The sequence below is a fragment of the Sus scrofa genome, chromosome 3, assembly GCF_000003025.6.
Source record: "Sus scrofa isolate TJ Tabasco breed Duroc chromosome 3, Sscrofa11.1, whole genome shotgun sequence".
NCBI lineage: Eukaryota > Metazoa > Chordata > Mammalia > Artiodactyla > Suidae > Sus > Sus scrofa.
The window spans coordinates 90740485-90755433 of NC_010445.4; the positions used below are offsets into that span (position 1 = coordinate 90740485).

A 14949-nucleotide genomic window follows, 5' to 3' on the forward strand; every position below is an offset into this window, starting at 1 on the left:
TCAGTGGGTTAAGGATCTGGTGTTACTGTAGGTTGCAGATGCAGCTCAGATCTTGAGTTACCACGGTTGTAGCATAGGTCAATAGCTGCAACAGCAATTCACCCCCCAGCCTGGGAACTTCCATATGCTGCAGGTGTGGCCTAAAAATAAAACAAAAACAAAAACAAAACAAAAAACAAACAAACAAAAAAACAGGTAACAAAGAGCAACCAAGTTTACCAAATCTACTGACAGCAGCTAGAGGACAGCTCAATATTCCTAAAGTTTAGCCTAGCGTGATGATAAGGATCTCAGTCTCTGGAGCCTGACTATCTGGGTTCAAATTGCGGCTTTTCTCTTTCTAGCTTTGTGACCTTATCCAAGTTTCTTAATCACTCTGTGCTTCAGTTTCCTTATCTGTCAAATGGAGATAAAATAGCACCTCTCTATTGGGTCTGTTAGGAGAAACATTAGAGTTAATATTTGTAAAATGTTTAGAACACTATAGAGGTGTTGTTTAAATAGAGATAACTTAATAAACCTCTTAAATAAGAATCTTAAAAAAATTTCCAGTGAAGTAATGTCACACATGTGTTAATATATAAATATACTATGTTAAAATAATTTACTAAAAATGAGCAAATAGGAATTCTACCAAAATGAAAAAATAATGAGTTCTTTCACAAAAGACCTATGCTAAAAAAAAAAAAAAGTCTAAAAAAGTCTTTATAATGTTAGTGTTTATTGGAATTCTGTTGTTTATCTCCTGAATCAGTCTACAAAAAACTGAAATGTCTTATAGTGGCATATATTTAAAAGTTAAGGATATTAAAAAAAAATGACAAAATAAAAATTATTCCGGGGAAAACAGTGTAGCAGAAATCTATGCAGCTAGTAAAATTTCCCTACTCATTTTCACTCCGAGTTCCTAATAACCAAAGTCAGAAAGAATGTGCTATTTTAAGTTATACTGTCCATCAAGCCTAAAACAAAACAAAACATAACAAAATAAAAACCATATTAATCTATTATAAGAAAGATCCTCGGAGTTCCCGTCGTGGCGCAGTGGTTAACGAACCCGACTAGGAACCATGAGGTTGCGGGTTCGATCCCTGCCCTTGCTCAGTGGGTTAACGATCCGGCGTTGCCGTGAGCTGTGGTGTAGGTTGCAGACGTGGCTCGGATTTGGCGTTGCTGTGGCTCTGGCGTAGGCCAGTGTTTACAGCTCCGATTCGACCCCTAGCCTGGGAACCTCCATATGCGGCGGGAGCGGCCCAAGAAATGGCAAAAAGACCAAAAAAAAAAAAAAAAAAAAAAAAAAAAAGAAAGATCCTTATGGACACTAAGGACTAAGAATAAGAAAAAGAAAAAGGGACAACGACAGTGATCACTGTCCCAAATAACAGTGATCATTGTCCTGAATAACATGTTTAAATACTTCCCTCCAATTAATGTAGTATTATACAAGATATTTTTTTTTTCTTTTTTTTTTTTTTTTTTTTTTTTTTTTACAGTGACTCTCAGTGTAAGCCTATGCCACATTATTGCTTCCTAGTTTAGTTATGAGAACCCAGCAGGAAGTCAAAAGGATGTGATTCACATCTTCAGGTTTCTGATATTCTAATTTTAAATTTCTGCAGAAATGAATGAACTATATGTCCTTTATACCCCCTTTCCCTCATGTTGTTCCTCTCAACTGAGTTTTGATAACAGGTGAGCTGTAGATAGCTTGAGGTTATGTACTCTGACAAGGGGCCACAGTACAAATATCCAATGCTCCTGATGAAGGGCAAGTCCACATGTTTTAAATATCATCTGAACTCATGCTGTTAGAAAAGGCTCCTCAGAGGCAGAGGACATAAGCACATCTTTCTCTTTGCTGCCTTGTAGTATGAAATTCTCAAGTTACCAGCCACAAACTTTGTGCTTAGAATCATTTCTAATGCTGCTTTGCATAATTCAGAGAGGAAGTTAGTTTTAGATAACCATATCTTCACTTCATCCTAGCTTAGCTATATTTTAAAAATTAAATTATTTTTATTAGGGTATAATTGATTTACAGTGTTGATTCAATTTCTGCTGTACACCATAGTGACCCAGTCATACATATATATACATTATCTCTTTTTTTCATTTTATCTTCCGTTATGGTCTATCCCAAGAGACTGTATATAGTTCCCTATAGTTCCCTGTGCTATACAGCAGGACCTGTTTGCTTGTCCATTCTAAATGTAATAGTTTGCATCTTAAGTATAAACTAAGAATGAGGGAACTGAATTCTAACTCTAGAATCTCTTTATTTAGTTATATAACCTTGAACGAGTCATTGCACCTTCCTGTGTCATGGTTTCATCTTCAGTAAAATAAAGAAATGGAGTAAATTTCAGGCTCTTAGCATTTGATGTACTCATTAAATGCCTATCTGTGTGGCCATACCCTTTAGAGTGGTTTTCTATGTTGTGAGTCTTTGTCTATTGGCTGTACATAGCCTCCAATGCTCTGATTTCACCAGTTATTAAAAGGGCAATTTTCAAGCCTCATTTTTCTTGTGAAATGGAAGGAGTGAATTAAAGGGGCTATGTTAAAAACATGAAAGGACATCCTTTCACACAGGCAGCCATGTACCTTGTCTGCAGCAACCTCTGAGAAGAAGGCAGCTCGTTTATCTTGATAGTGTGTCTTTTAGAATATCAGTTGTCTATGAAGAGATGTTGCAGATTTACCCAAATGCCAAAATTCTTGCATGAGTTTTTCAGAAGTAAAATCGGAGGAAAGCAGTAATTGTTCTCAAGCATGTTCTTGAGCAATATCCTGTATGTAACGCTCATTAACTGCTGATGAATCAACACAACTTCACATGACTCTTTTTACTCCCTTCCAGCATCAAGGAAAAATTGGAGTTAAATTTAATGTTGGGACAGATGACATCGCCATCGAAGAGTCCAATGCAATCATTAACGATGGGAAATACCATGTAGTCCGTTTCACGAGGAGTGGCGGCAATGCCACGTTACAGGTGGACAGCTGGCCAGTGATTGAGCGCTACCCTGCAGGTAAGCCAGTGGGTGTGTATGGGGGAAGATTTATGAAAAACAAACTGGAAAACAAAGCATTGTTTTGCGTCCGTTTCTCCCACTGTGGGTTTTCTGAGAACCCATCAATTATTTATTGGACTTTAGAGTCATGTGAATGTAATGCTGTCCTAAACTGTTCTTGATACAGTGTACAAATGGCATTTTATAGGAGATCTTGAAGGCACACGTTATCGTTTGCAAAATTCGAGACATCGGTAAAAGCAGAAAAATGCACACATAAAAGGCACAACATGTCAAAGCTCTTTTTACTGGGTCCTTGCATTTGAACAAAGGAAAGGCTTTGTCAAAAGTAACAAAGTTAAAATTTAAAACTAAGGGAGGGAATATTATAACACTTTTCTCTGAAAGAAAATAGGGCAAGACAGTTCCTTTGATGATGGTACATGGCTGAAACTCATGAAAGCTGCAGGAGGGCCATGGGACAAACAGAGGAATAGTAAAGGAATATATATCTACATAGTACTGTAAATCAGCAGTTTTAAGAACATATAAATAAATGAAGTTTGTTTTCACTGTCATAGAACCATGGGGCTTCACATGGATTCCATGACACTAATATTACTCATTTACTCATTTCAAGTCTATTAAATGAATATCAAGCTAGTATTGATAAAATATAAATTATCTTGTTCATAGTTAATGAGTTTTGTCAGTATTGTGTTATTAAAACAAAGGCATTAGATTAGAAACTTAAACCATTGTTACTTGTGATTGCATATATTCTCAATTTTTAAAATTTTAAAGTAAAATATAGATTAAATATACAATGATATTTTAATCTGTAAGTATTATCCTTTCCATATTTTAGTGCAAAAAAGGTTGCTAAAAACATCAGTCTCATGTTTTGTGCACCCCTTTTAGAAACAACTGGTTTTTGTACAGCAGCAGATTTATTGCACAATGTAAAGAAAGGTTATAAAAAGAAATTATCATTTTGCACAGTAAAAATGATTTCCAAAATGTATATATAAAGTTCTTCATTTCAGTATTTGTTTCTTAAAAGAAATAATTTGAAGAAGTAACTAACTTAATAAATACAGATCAATTTCCCTTAGTACTTGTGCACAATTATAGAATGAAATGTCTGGGATGACCTTTTGGACATTTTCTAATTTATAACATCTACATCTTCAAGCCTCATCACAAACCTATTCTATAAACCTGATTCATTAAAAATATTTGCTGAATGAAGTGTAATATAAAAAACTTTTATAACAAAATTCAGAAGCAAGCACATTAATAATAAGTCCAGTGCCTTTTATAATACTGGCAATTGTAGCCACTCAATAAATATTTGCTGAATTGATGACCTTGGAATTATCCCAGTTCTAAACTAAAATTAAAAGAACACATACCTTCTGTTACTAATTATAAAAAATGGAAGATCTGGACAGAAAGTAACTTAAATATACATGCAGTGTTGCATAGCCTGTGCTAATCCCTTATCGCATTTACTAAAATCCTAGTAGAAATGTAATTTTTATAATAACTGCAGCCTTAGTACAATTGGTGAATTTAAAATAGATTAATTAATACCTATTTACTGAGAGTAAGTCATTGTACTGGACACCACTAAAGATATAAAGTAGGATAAGGTCTAGACTCTGTCATCATCTGTGAATAGTGGACCTGAACATGCAAAATGATAAATCCTGTTACTATTACAGTGTAGCAGGTACCTTTGGAAGCCAAGCTTTGCTTCACCAGTTAATTTGTTAAAATTATTTAGCTTAGTAACTTTTTATCTTATCTTTCTGAACAATTTTCTTTGAGAAACTCTGTTCTAGAGAATGTTAATGGTGACCAATGAGAGGAGAAAGGAAGTCCCACTCTCAAGTTTATTTGGGAAACTCTGGATTAAACTAAATTAAAAATATCTGTATTTGGACTTTATTATATCAATACCATCATGCATCTGTAAAAGAGAAATATAATATGTATTTTCCAAGCATAGATATTCAGAACCTAGTTTTCTAATGCACTAATGCCCTTGGATAAATATTTTGTTTTTAAAAATTTCTAAAATTTCACTATTTTTAATACCTTTATCTGATTAACAATCTTTTAATTGTACACGTACCAGATACTATGTACTAAATATAGTCAAAAAAAATGATCCCTGTCTTTTTGTGACATGCTAATATCCAGTTTTAATACTATCAGCTGAAACTAGGCCAGTATTAATTAAGTCAACAGATATTTGTATTTTTTTCCTAGGTTAATAGTTGCTAGTTGTTTAACACATATTATGTCTTATATACCAAATAAGTGGATACTCAGTATAAGAAACAACACAAAATATATTTAAAAATCAAAAGGTAGGAGTTCCCATCATGGTACAGTGGAACCAAATCCGACTAGGAGCCATGAGGTTGCGGGTTCGATCCCTGCCCTTGCTCAGTGGGTTAAGGATCCTGCATTGCCATGAGCTGTCATGTAGGTCATAGACATGGCTCTCGGATCTGGCATTGCTGCGGCTCTGGCGTAGGCCAGCAGCTACAGCTCCGATTAGACCCCTAGCCTGGGAACCTCCATATGCTGCAGGTGTAGCCCTAAAAGGGACAAAAGACAAAAGACAAAAAAAAAAAAAAAAAAATCAAAACTAGCAAAGTCATGATAATTAAGGAGCAAATCTTTAGACCTGGTCAATTTAGCTGCCACTCTTTATATTTAGTCTAAGATTCTAAATGCTCTTTCACCAAAACTATTTTATATATTATTAATAAATCAAGAGTGAACAAAGTTGCAGTTATTCTGAAGGATACAAGCAAGGGTAAAACAAGAATTTGCTCTCAAGAAAATTAGAGCACCTTGAGGAATTTTGAAATATATATACAAAAAGTTAATGATCAATATGTAAAGAACTCAGGGGAGTCAACATGGTTTTCATCAAGCATTTTATTAATCATTTTCTCTGTATGCATTTCAGCATGCTGTTGAGGTAGGAAGTAAGCCATGAAATTTTCAAATTCCTCTTTTCACTTAGAGCTCCATCTGCAATAAAGCAATCAAGATTGAATATAAATTTAAAAGAATGTCATCTAGATTAAAGTTCTTAGAACAAAGTGATTTTATGTATGAGTTCAGTAGAAATGTCTAGAATCTTTCTTTTATATTGGTTTGTGGTATGACTATTATTTAAAAATTTTTTGTTTTGTTTTGTTACTATTCATTAGAAAAACAGCTGGACTAATGCTTTTACCACTAAATCCTATAATCAGAGAAGCGGGAACCAATAGACTATATTTGGTTCCTTTTTAAGTGCCTGCACTGCAAAATATAGGTAATGGGGTTGAAATTAGTAATTAAGTATAGCACTTAACCTTCCATTATAGGGCTTTGTGGTAAGTGCTTTTATATGAAGCAATTCATCTGGTATCACCACTATACCTTTAATGAAAAGCACCTAAAGCATTGACCAGTAGTGTTAGCCTATAATTGTCTGGAAGGCTTTCATAGAGAAACTAATTAGTAGAGGTAGATTTTATGTTCTTTTAGAGTGTGTGAAATATTCTCATAACTCAGCAATTCACATGTTAGAATAAATATTGAGTTTTCTGAACAGCAGACCCAGTTTTCATTATTTTCTGTGCATGGAGCAAAGTATAGAAATAATATTTTGCAAACCATTTAAAGCTGAGAAACCCATTTCTTTTTATTTTTTTATTTTATTTTATTTTTTTTTTATTTTCCCACTGTACAGCAAGGGGGTCAGGTTATCCTTACATGTTTACATTACAATTACAGTTTTTCCCCCACCCTTTGTTCTGTTGCAACATGAGTATCTAGACATAGTTCTCAAAATGACACAACTTAGAATAGATTTACAAGGAGATCCTGCTGAATAGAAACCCATTTCTTGATGCTTGTCAGTTAAAGCTCTGGAAATATAATACACCATTAATCCTTGATTTCTTATGATTATAATGGGCAAAATTTCTCTCTCAACAAAATAGACTTCTTCTTCTCATAATGTTACTCCAAAAGGCCTAACATCATTTTACTTGCCCAGACTAAGGATTGCTCCAGATAAACTTCAGGATAACCATTGAGTTAATTTGTCTACCACAGTGTGCTGAAAAGATGTTATTTATTCTGTATGAGGTCAACTATTCATTTTATTCCTATTAAGCTAACATGTCAAATCAACAAATATTTAAGGATATATACTATGTTAAATGAACTTTCTAGGCTCACCTTCTGTTTACAAAGATACATAAAAAATGCTCAGAATGAAAAATGCACCATGTGAGATAATATGTGTTATGTCATATTTGGCTAATATCTCAATAAGACAGGCCAGGAAAAAAAAAAAAAAGACAGAAAGAAAGAAAGAATAGGAAACTATTTTCCAAGGAAGAAGAGGCCATTTTGGAATGAGTGGTCTAGTAAGACTACGAAAAACATAGGAAATTTGATTTGGGTCTTGAAAGGCTAGATTTTTACTTGGAGGATAGCATGCATTTATTTTCACTGGTTTAGCAGGAAGAGATAGAGACAGAAAATAATAAGGAAGCTATTAAAAAGTCCAGGTGTCAAAAGATAAAGGCCTAAAATAAGGCGTGAGAATTTGAGAAAAGAAAGAGGTTGAATGCAGAATACATTAGAAGGCCTGGTGAACAACTAAGTAAAAGGAGAATCATCTCTACTTTTTAATTTCTTTCTCTCTCTTAATGCAACCGTCAATTATTCAATGTTCTGAATAGGTAACAATGAAATGCAAACCTGTGACAGGAATAAATAAAGAAATCAAAGACATGGTTCTGGTTTACAAAGAATTGAGTCTATTGGGGAGACAAAGAAGGATTTTGGAAACCTATCAATGTCAAATAAAAGGGATTGGTAGTACAGAGTTTAATTGCTGTTAGTAGTACAGAGTTTAACTGCTATTAGAGTATAATAAAAAATGGTAGTCTTGAGTGGTATGACAAAGCAGGTAGTTTAAGGATGGAAGATTTGAAAAAAAGAGGATGGCCCAAGGGAAAATTCCATAGAGAGGGTGTAAATACATTTTGCATGACCAAATTTGTCATGAAAATCTTATGAGTATTATTGCTAAATCTTGACTTTGTTTTCATCTTCAAAGGCTGGTAAAATAGTTCAGGACTCAGGAAAGTCAGACTGATAATTTCTCTTTAAATTCTACACTCTCAGAGTTCCTGTCGTGGCTCAGTGGTTAACAAATCTGACTAGGAACCATAAGATTGTGGGTTCGATCCCTGGTCTCGCTCAGTGGGTTAAGGATCCAGCGTTGCTGTGAGCTGTGGTGTAGTTGGCAGACACGGCTCGGATCCCGCATTGCTGTGGCTCTGGCCTGGGCCGTAGGCCGGTGGCTACAGCTCCAATTAGACCCCTAGCCTGGGAACCTCCATATGCCAAGGGAGCAGCCCTAGAAAACGCAAAAAGACAAAACAAACAAACAAAAAAAAAAAATTCTACACTCTCAGTTTAATTAATTGATTTTTTAGTTCAAGTCATTGATTATTTATTAATTATATATTTCACCCATTCCATCATTTAAAGTTTCCTATTTGGTACTAAAGTGTCTGTTGGTTTGAGGATTTTCATATATTTATTTATTTATTTACTTATTTTTACTGTATGATCTCATTTATATGTGAAATTTTAGAAACCCAACAACCTAGTGAAGATAACATAAAAGAAACAGACTCATAGATATAGAGACCAACTTAGCGGTTACCAGTGGGGAAATCATATTTTTATTTTTTAACTGAATTTTATTATGTATGATGTAATTGAGAAAGTTTACCTCATTTGTAATTGGAACATTTGAAGGAGGGAAGGAACTTTGAAGATCTTCTATTCCAGCTCCTTGAATTTTCAAATAATGAAGTGGAACCTTAGAAAGGTTAATGGATTTGATCATGATCATTATGATAGTTTGTGGCAAAGGCAAAACTCTACTTGGAAACTGTTATCTGCTAGCTCTGTACACTTTTCTTTTTACTATCTGAGAGAAAGAAACTAGAAATGGAGGAAATCCCTAGATATATCCTTCAACATAGCAAGATTTTCTTCATATCTAAACATTATGACTTACACAGTCAGTCATGACTGTTTATATTAATCCATGTCACACTCTACTGCTTCTGCTGACTCACACAGACACATGTACATACAGACCTATCATACGTGTTACGAACATAGTAACACATGGAATAAAAATAATTTTCTTAAAAAAGCATTTTATTATTACTAAAATTTTAATATAAATTTATTAGCAGAGTAAGCCATTATGAATCATACTATTTTACTATTCCTGTAGCATTCAACCTTTAGGTTCACATGATATCAAACTTTATTTATTTATTTATTTATTTATTTTTTGTCTTTTGTCTTTTTGTTGTTGTTGTTGTTGTTATTGTTGCTATTTCTTGGGCCGCTCCCGCGGCATATGGAGGTTCCCAGGCTAGGGGTTGAATCGGAGCTGTAGCCACTGGCCTACGCCAGAGCCACAGCAACGCAGGATCCGAGCCGCGTCTGCAACCTACACCACAGCTCACGGCAACGCCAGATCGTTAACCCACTGAGCAAGGGCAGGGACCGAACCCGAAAACCTTGTGGTTCCTAGTCGGATTCGTTAACCACTGCGCCACGACGGGAACTCCGATATCAAACTTTATATATTTACTGATTTATATTTGTTTCTCAGTGACATCACCTGAACTTAGTTGATTTCAGTAGCTAGGAGAGCTCATTAGAGGATTCAGGTATTAAATCCTCAAAGATTATTTCAGAGGAAAAGTGTATCATGTTAGAAGACTCGCCCCCAAATCTTGGCTAAGTGTAGAAATATAGGATATGTTGGAGTGAATTTCCTTCCTACAAAGCTAAGGCAATGAAAAAATCTAACTCACTTAGGAGTTCCCATCTTGGCTCAGTGGTAGATGGATCTAACTTGTATCCAAGAGGATGGGGGTTTGATCCCTGACCTTGCTCAGTGGGCCAAGGAGCCGATGTTGCCATGAGCTGTGCTGTATGTATGTCACAGATGAGGCTTGGATCTGGCATTGCTGTGGCTGTGACATAGGCCGGCAGCTGCAGCTCTGATTTGACCCCCAGCCTGAGAACCTCCAGGTGTGGCCCTAAAAAAAGACAAAAAAAAAAAAAAAAAAAAAAAAAAGAAAATCTAACTCACTTTGGGAAACTGATAAACCATATAGATGATTTGAATCACTATTTAAATATATTACCAATTTAGGATGACTCCAACAAAATACACGATTATCATGACTTGGTACCTAGTAGGGTACTTAGTAAATAATTGTTGAATATATCCCATTTGGTCACTCAACTTCAATGTTAAAACATTATCTTTTGCTCATGGTTTTTAGCCCAAATATACATATGTGCATGGAGAAATATTGATGTGAATATATAAATGTTTGGTTTTCTATCTGACATAGTTGACTGTTTACTAATCCTACTTTTCTGAAATAAAGTCTTACATACTATGAGAAATCTGAAACTTCAAATACTGTATTAGATATTATTAGTGACTAAAACTCTGACTTTTTCAGTGTTAATTTTCTTTTTTCATGGTGTTCAGCTTTTCTGAGACTTTGGGGGATGTTCTTAATAATGAAGCATAATGAACTTTTTATTCAGCAGTATATTAAATACATCTGCCTAAAATGCTTAGCTTCAGAGAAATTGTATCCAAGGAGATGGAAAGAAATGATATATGCTCAGACCTCTCATTTGTTCTTGTATAGTCTCAGTGACTTGGATTTTTTTTTCCTTTTCTTAATATCAAAGAGTTCTTACAGTTACTGTAACACAACCACATCAGGATTTGTAATTTTCTGACAAAAGAAAGAAAGTTTCTTTAATGGTTGGGTGGGTATTGACATCATTTAGACTACAAAGGCTGGCAAACATAGATAACATGAAAATATGTAAGTAGCAGTCCTTCCACACAGTCACAAGAAGATTCCTCTTTATCTTCTTGTTCCCCATTGTTTCCAATGTACAATTGTTTAATGATTTAAATTCTTATCATACTAAAAGGATGTGTTAATTCCACTCCTGAAAAATACTTGGGTTAAAGAGACAATGGCAGTATCATCAATTTTAAGTAAGGATAGCCAAAAATATTGACTGAGGAATTGGGTTTTCCTCAGAGATATTGGATCACTCATTTTAGGTACAAAAAATTAGTTGCCACTATAAATGAAAATTTAGCTTTTGAGAGTTGAGATGAAAACAGTTTTAAGAAATAGCTAACAACTGAAGGTCAGTGAAATTACATTTTTAAGGATATTAGACTTTCAGGAAACTTTTTTTTTGCAAGTGGTTGATTTTGAAAAGAGTTATAGCTTTGTAATTGCTTTTATAACTTGGTTATTATCCAAAAGTTTCTTTTATGTAACATAGTTTATAAATACCTGAGTTCAATGGAAGGTAAGCTATGTTCCTAACTCAATGAGGTGCGTTTCCCTTAATTCTTCCTTAGACGTTCTGAGCCCTATTTTATCAAGCGGTTTTGTTAAATTTCTCAAGAATACTTATTTATTTTATGACAAGGATCGATAATATTATTTTCTGTATTATTAATAAACAATTAAAAATTGTCCTATATGTTTTTTTCTCTCAACTCTTAATGACAGCATTTGAATATCATCTATGAGCAAGGCTCAAACTTTTCATACTATTTCCCCTTGTCTACCATCTACCTACTTTTCTTGTTAGCTCAGTAATAAGTTGGTATTAAATGTCACCTTACTTCTAGTAAACAATGATAGTTTGTGCAAGAGGCAGCAAAAGGTAGAAATTTCATGCACTAATGTCAAAGCCCTATATAGAGTGCAAACATATGATATGACTTATAGCTGAAATCTAATATATGGCACAAATGATCCTTTCCACAGAAAAGAAAATCATGGACTTGGAGAATAGACTTGTGGTTGCCAGGGGGGAAGGGGGAGGGAGTGGGATGAATGGGGAGCTTGGGGTTAATAGATGCAGACTATTGCCTTTGGAATGGATTAGCAATGAGATCCTGCTGTGTAGCACTGAGAACTGTCTAGTCATTTATGATGGAGCATGATAATGGGAGAAAAAAGAATGTATACATGTATGTGTAACTGGGTCACCATGCTGTACAGTAGGAAAAAAATTGTATTGGGGAAATAACAATAAGAAAAATTAAAAAAAATGAGTTGCTACTTTGCTAGTGAAATGAATTATTGCCAAAAGTCCGCAATGATAGTTCAAAAATATTATTCTTTGCCTTAGTTCTCCACTGAATTTCCTAACATGGGTAAAAACCTTTGCCAATCCTTACCCTGAATCCCAAGTTGGGTCCCAAAGCAATTGTACTTTGGGGTATAAAGGAAGGCACTTAATTGCAGAGAAAGCCCTAAGGCTTAAGCCTTGAGGCTATAAGACAAAACAAAATAAAATAAAGCAAACATACAAATAAACCCTATGGTATTCCTTGAATAGTTCAAATGCAGAGAATCACATCTTTTCTTCTGTGATATAACTAGTGTATGGCGCATATTATGAATGTTAGAATTAGATCTCATAAGATTAAAGGGAGTGTTTAAAAGGAAGAAAGAAGAATCTGGGGAAAAGCTTTAAGGGATTTACCACAGGGTCATTCACATGCCTTAAGAGTTTTACAGGTACCTCTCTTGTTCTAGCAGCTACATCTGAGATATTTTATATTCATTTAGCTTACAGTGGACCAGAAAGGAGATTATCAAAGACAAGGATATCGCAAATGTCTGTCAGGATTTCCTGTGTGTCTCAGAGAGCATATTAGTATTGCTTTAAAAAATATGTCAAAAGAAACCATTCCCCACAATTTTGGGGGGAGACAGCCATAATGCATTATTGTTGCCCTGTTTAAAATCTGAAACTCTCAGCAAAATATCATCTGCATAGTTAGTTGAACCAAGTTCTAACCTAGAAAGAAATAATAAAACTTCAATTAAAATATAACGTGGCAAAGTAGGGTTATGTCCAACAATCTCTACTACTGGCCACTCACAGAAATTGTATTTTTAGCTCTGTTCAACACAGCATGGAAGGAAAAGGAAATTTTTCAAGGATCATCCAGACCTAGCCATTAAAGAGCTCAAACTTGGTTGGAAATATAACATTTACTTTTTATTCATAAAACAAATAGGACATAATTCAGTTTGGTTTGCAGTAGTAATTTTGGATTGTGTATTTTTAAGGAGAAATTTTAGAAATAAAGAATAAAAAAATAATTTGTCCGTTAACTATCTTCAGTTTTAGATTAATCTAGATCAATTTTTCTTAACCTCCTTTGAATCTCTGCCTCTGTAAATATCTGATAAATAGAGCATCTTATCTTTGGAAAAATATATATATCTGCATGTACACACAGTTATGCATGTGATTTTTAGGGGTTGTGTTTGCCTCAACAGCCTTAGGGCCCACTTACCTAGAACTCAGAATCTCTGCTCTAGGTGATATTAAGGATGTCGAGATTTTAGGGAAAAAAAATAAAGTCTATTTAATGTAATGAACATACGAGGAGAAACCAAATGACCTAACCCAAATGAAACATGCTTGCAGTGAAATATGTGACCTTTATTAATGTTGCAATAATAATGATGACCTTCTAACCATTGTTGTGGCCCTGGATGTAGCCTCTGCTAGTTCAGATAAAATTGTTTTCCTTTAGTAGAACAACTTCTGCACTCCCAATTTAGAGAAATTGTTCTCTAAAATATGATTACAAGAATGTCATAATCCTTCCTCTAAATGGATTTTGAGCACTGATACTGTGCTTGATATAATTCTAGTCTTGGTGCATTGCATAATAAATATCCTTAAAAATCAAAATGCCTGGTTTGAGAGTTTCATTTGTATAGATGTATTGGGAGATCATCTGAGGATTGTGAAGTGTGATAGTGAAATAACAGTGACCAATGTAGTCAAGATAAAAATGACTATTACTCTGAGACCTTTGGAAAGTATTACTTTTTATTATTATGAGGAAAGGTTATAAAGTCCTTGGTGTGTGTAGAGAAAACTTTAGAACTCATAAAGGCGGACAGTTTCTGTCTTTTTCTCCCTTTACTGGATAATTTTCACTTTTTTCTCCCCATTACTTTTTTAGTCTTTATAGTTTAGTCTCTGATATATGACTTAATTCATTCGAGGAGCACCCTGGCAACCCATTCCTTCCTTTCCATGAAAAATAAATCTTTAACATCAACAATGTTATAACTAAGTTAGGAGAATATAGGAAAATACATATTCAAGGTTCTGTATTATGAATAAAATACTTCAGATGTGACAAACATTTATTTCGGGCACAATCCAAATTTCATAAATTAAAAAAAAATCATATATACATTTTTTTCTCCCATCATCATGTTCCATCATAAGTGACTAGACATGGTTCCCAGTGCTACACAGCAGGATCTCATTGCAAATCCATTCCAAAGGCAATAGTCTGCATCTGTTAACCCCAACTCCCCATCCATTCCACTCCCTCTCCCTCCCCCTTGGCAAACACAAGTCTATTCTCCAAGTCCATGATTTTCTTTTCTGTGGAAAACCATGCCATACAGTAGAAAAAAAAATGTATTTGGTAAATTAAAAAAATTAATAAAAAATCATCTAGGGCAAAGATTGACAAGCCAGATAGTAAATATTTTCTGCTTTGCAGGGCACATGATCATTGTCACATTCAACTCTGCCACTATACATTAAGAGCAGTAATAGATAATAAGTAAATGAATGGGTGTGACTATGTTCCAATAAATCTTTATTTATAAAAGTAAACAAAGGGACACATTAGCCTGTAGGCCATAGTTTATTGATGCCCGGTATAAAGGCATGACAGAAGGACACAGGAACCAATTTGAAA

At 34.4% G+C, this 14949-nt stretch overlaps 1 protein-coding gene across 48 annotated transcripts in view; it reads left to right on the top strand.

Moving 5' to 3' along the window:
- NRXN1 (neurexin 1) overlaps positions 1 to 14949 on the top strand; it is a 1114780-nt gene that overhangs the window by 941059 nt on the left and 158772 nt on the right. For all 48 annotated transcript variants that reach the window (XM_021088268.1, XM_021088237.1, XM_021088235.1 and 45 more), the window contains one exon: positions 2861 to 3032. In XM_021088268.1, the coding sequence (XP_020943927.1) occupies positions 2861 to 3032 (172 nt within the window). The remainder of the gene's footprint in view (positions 1 to 2860; positions 3033 to 14949) is intronic.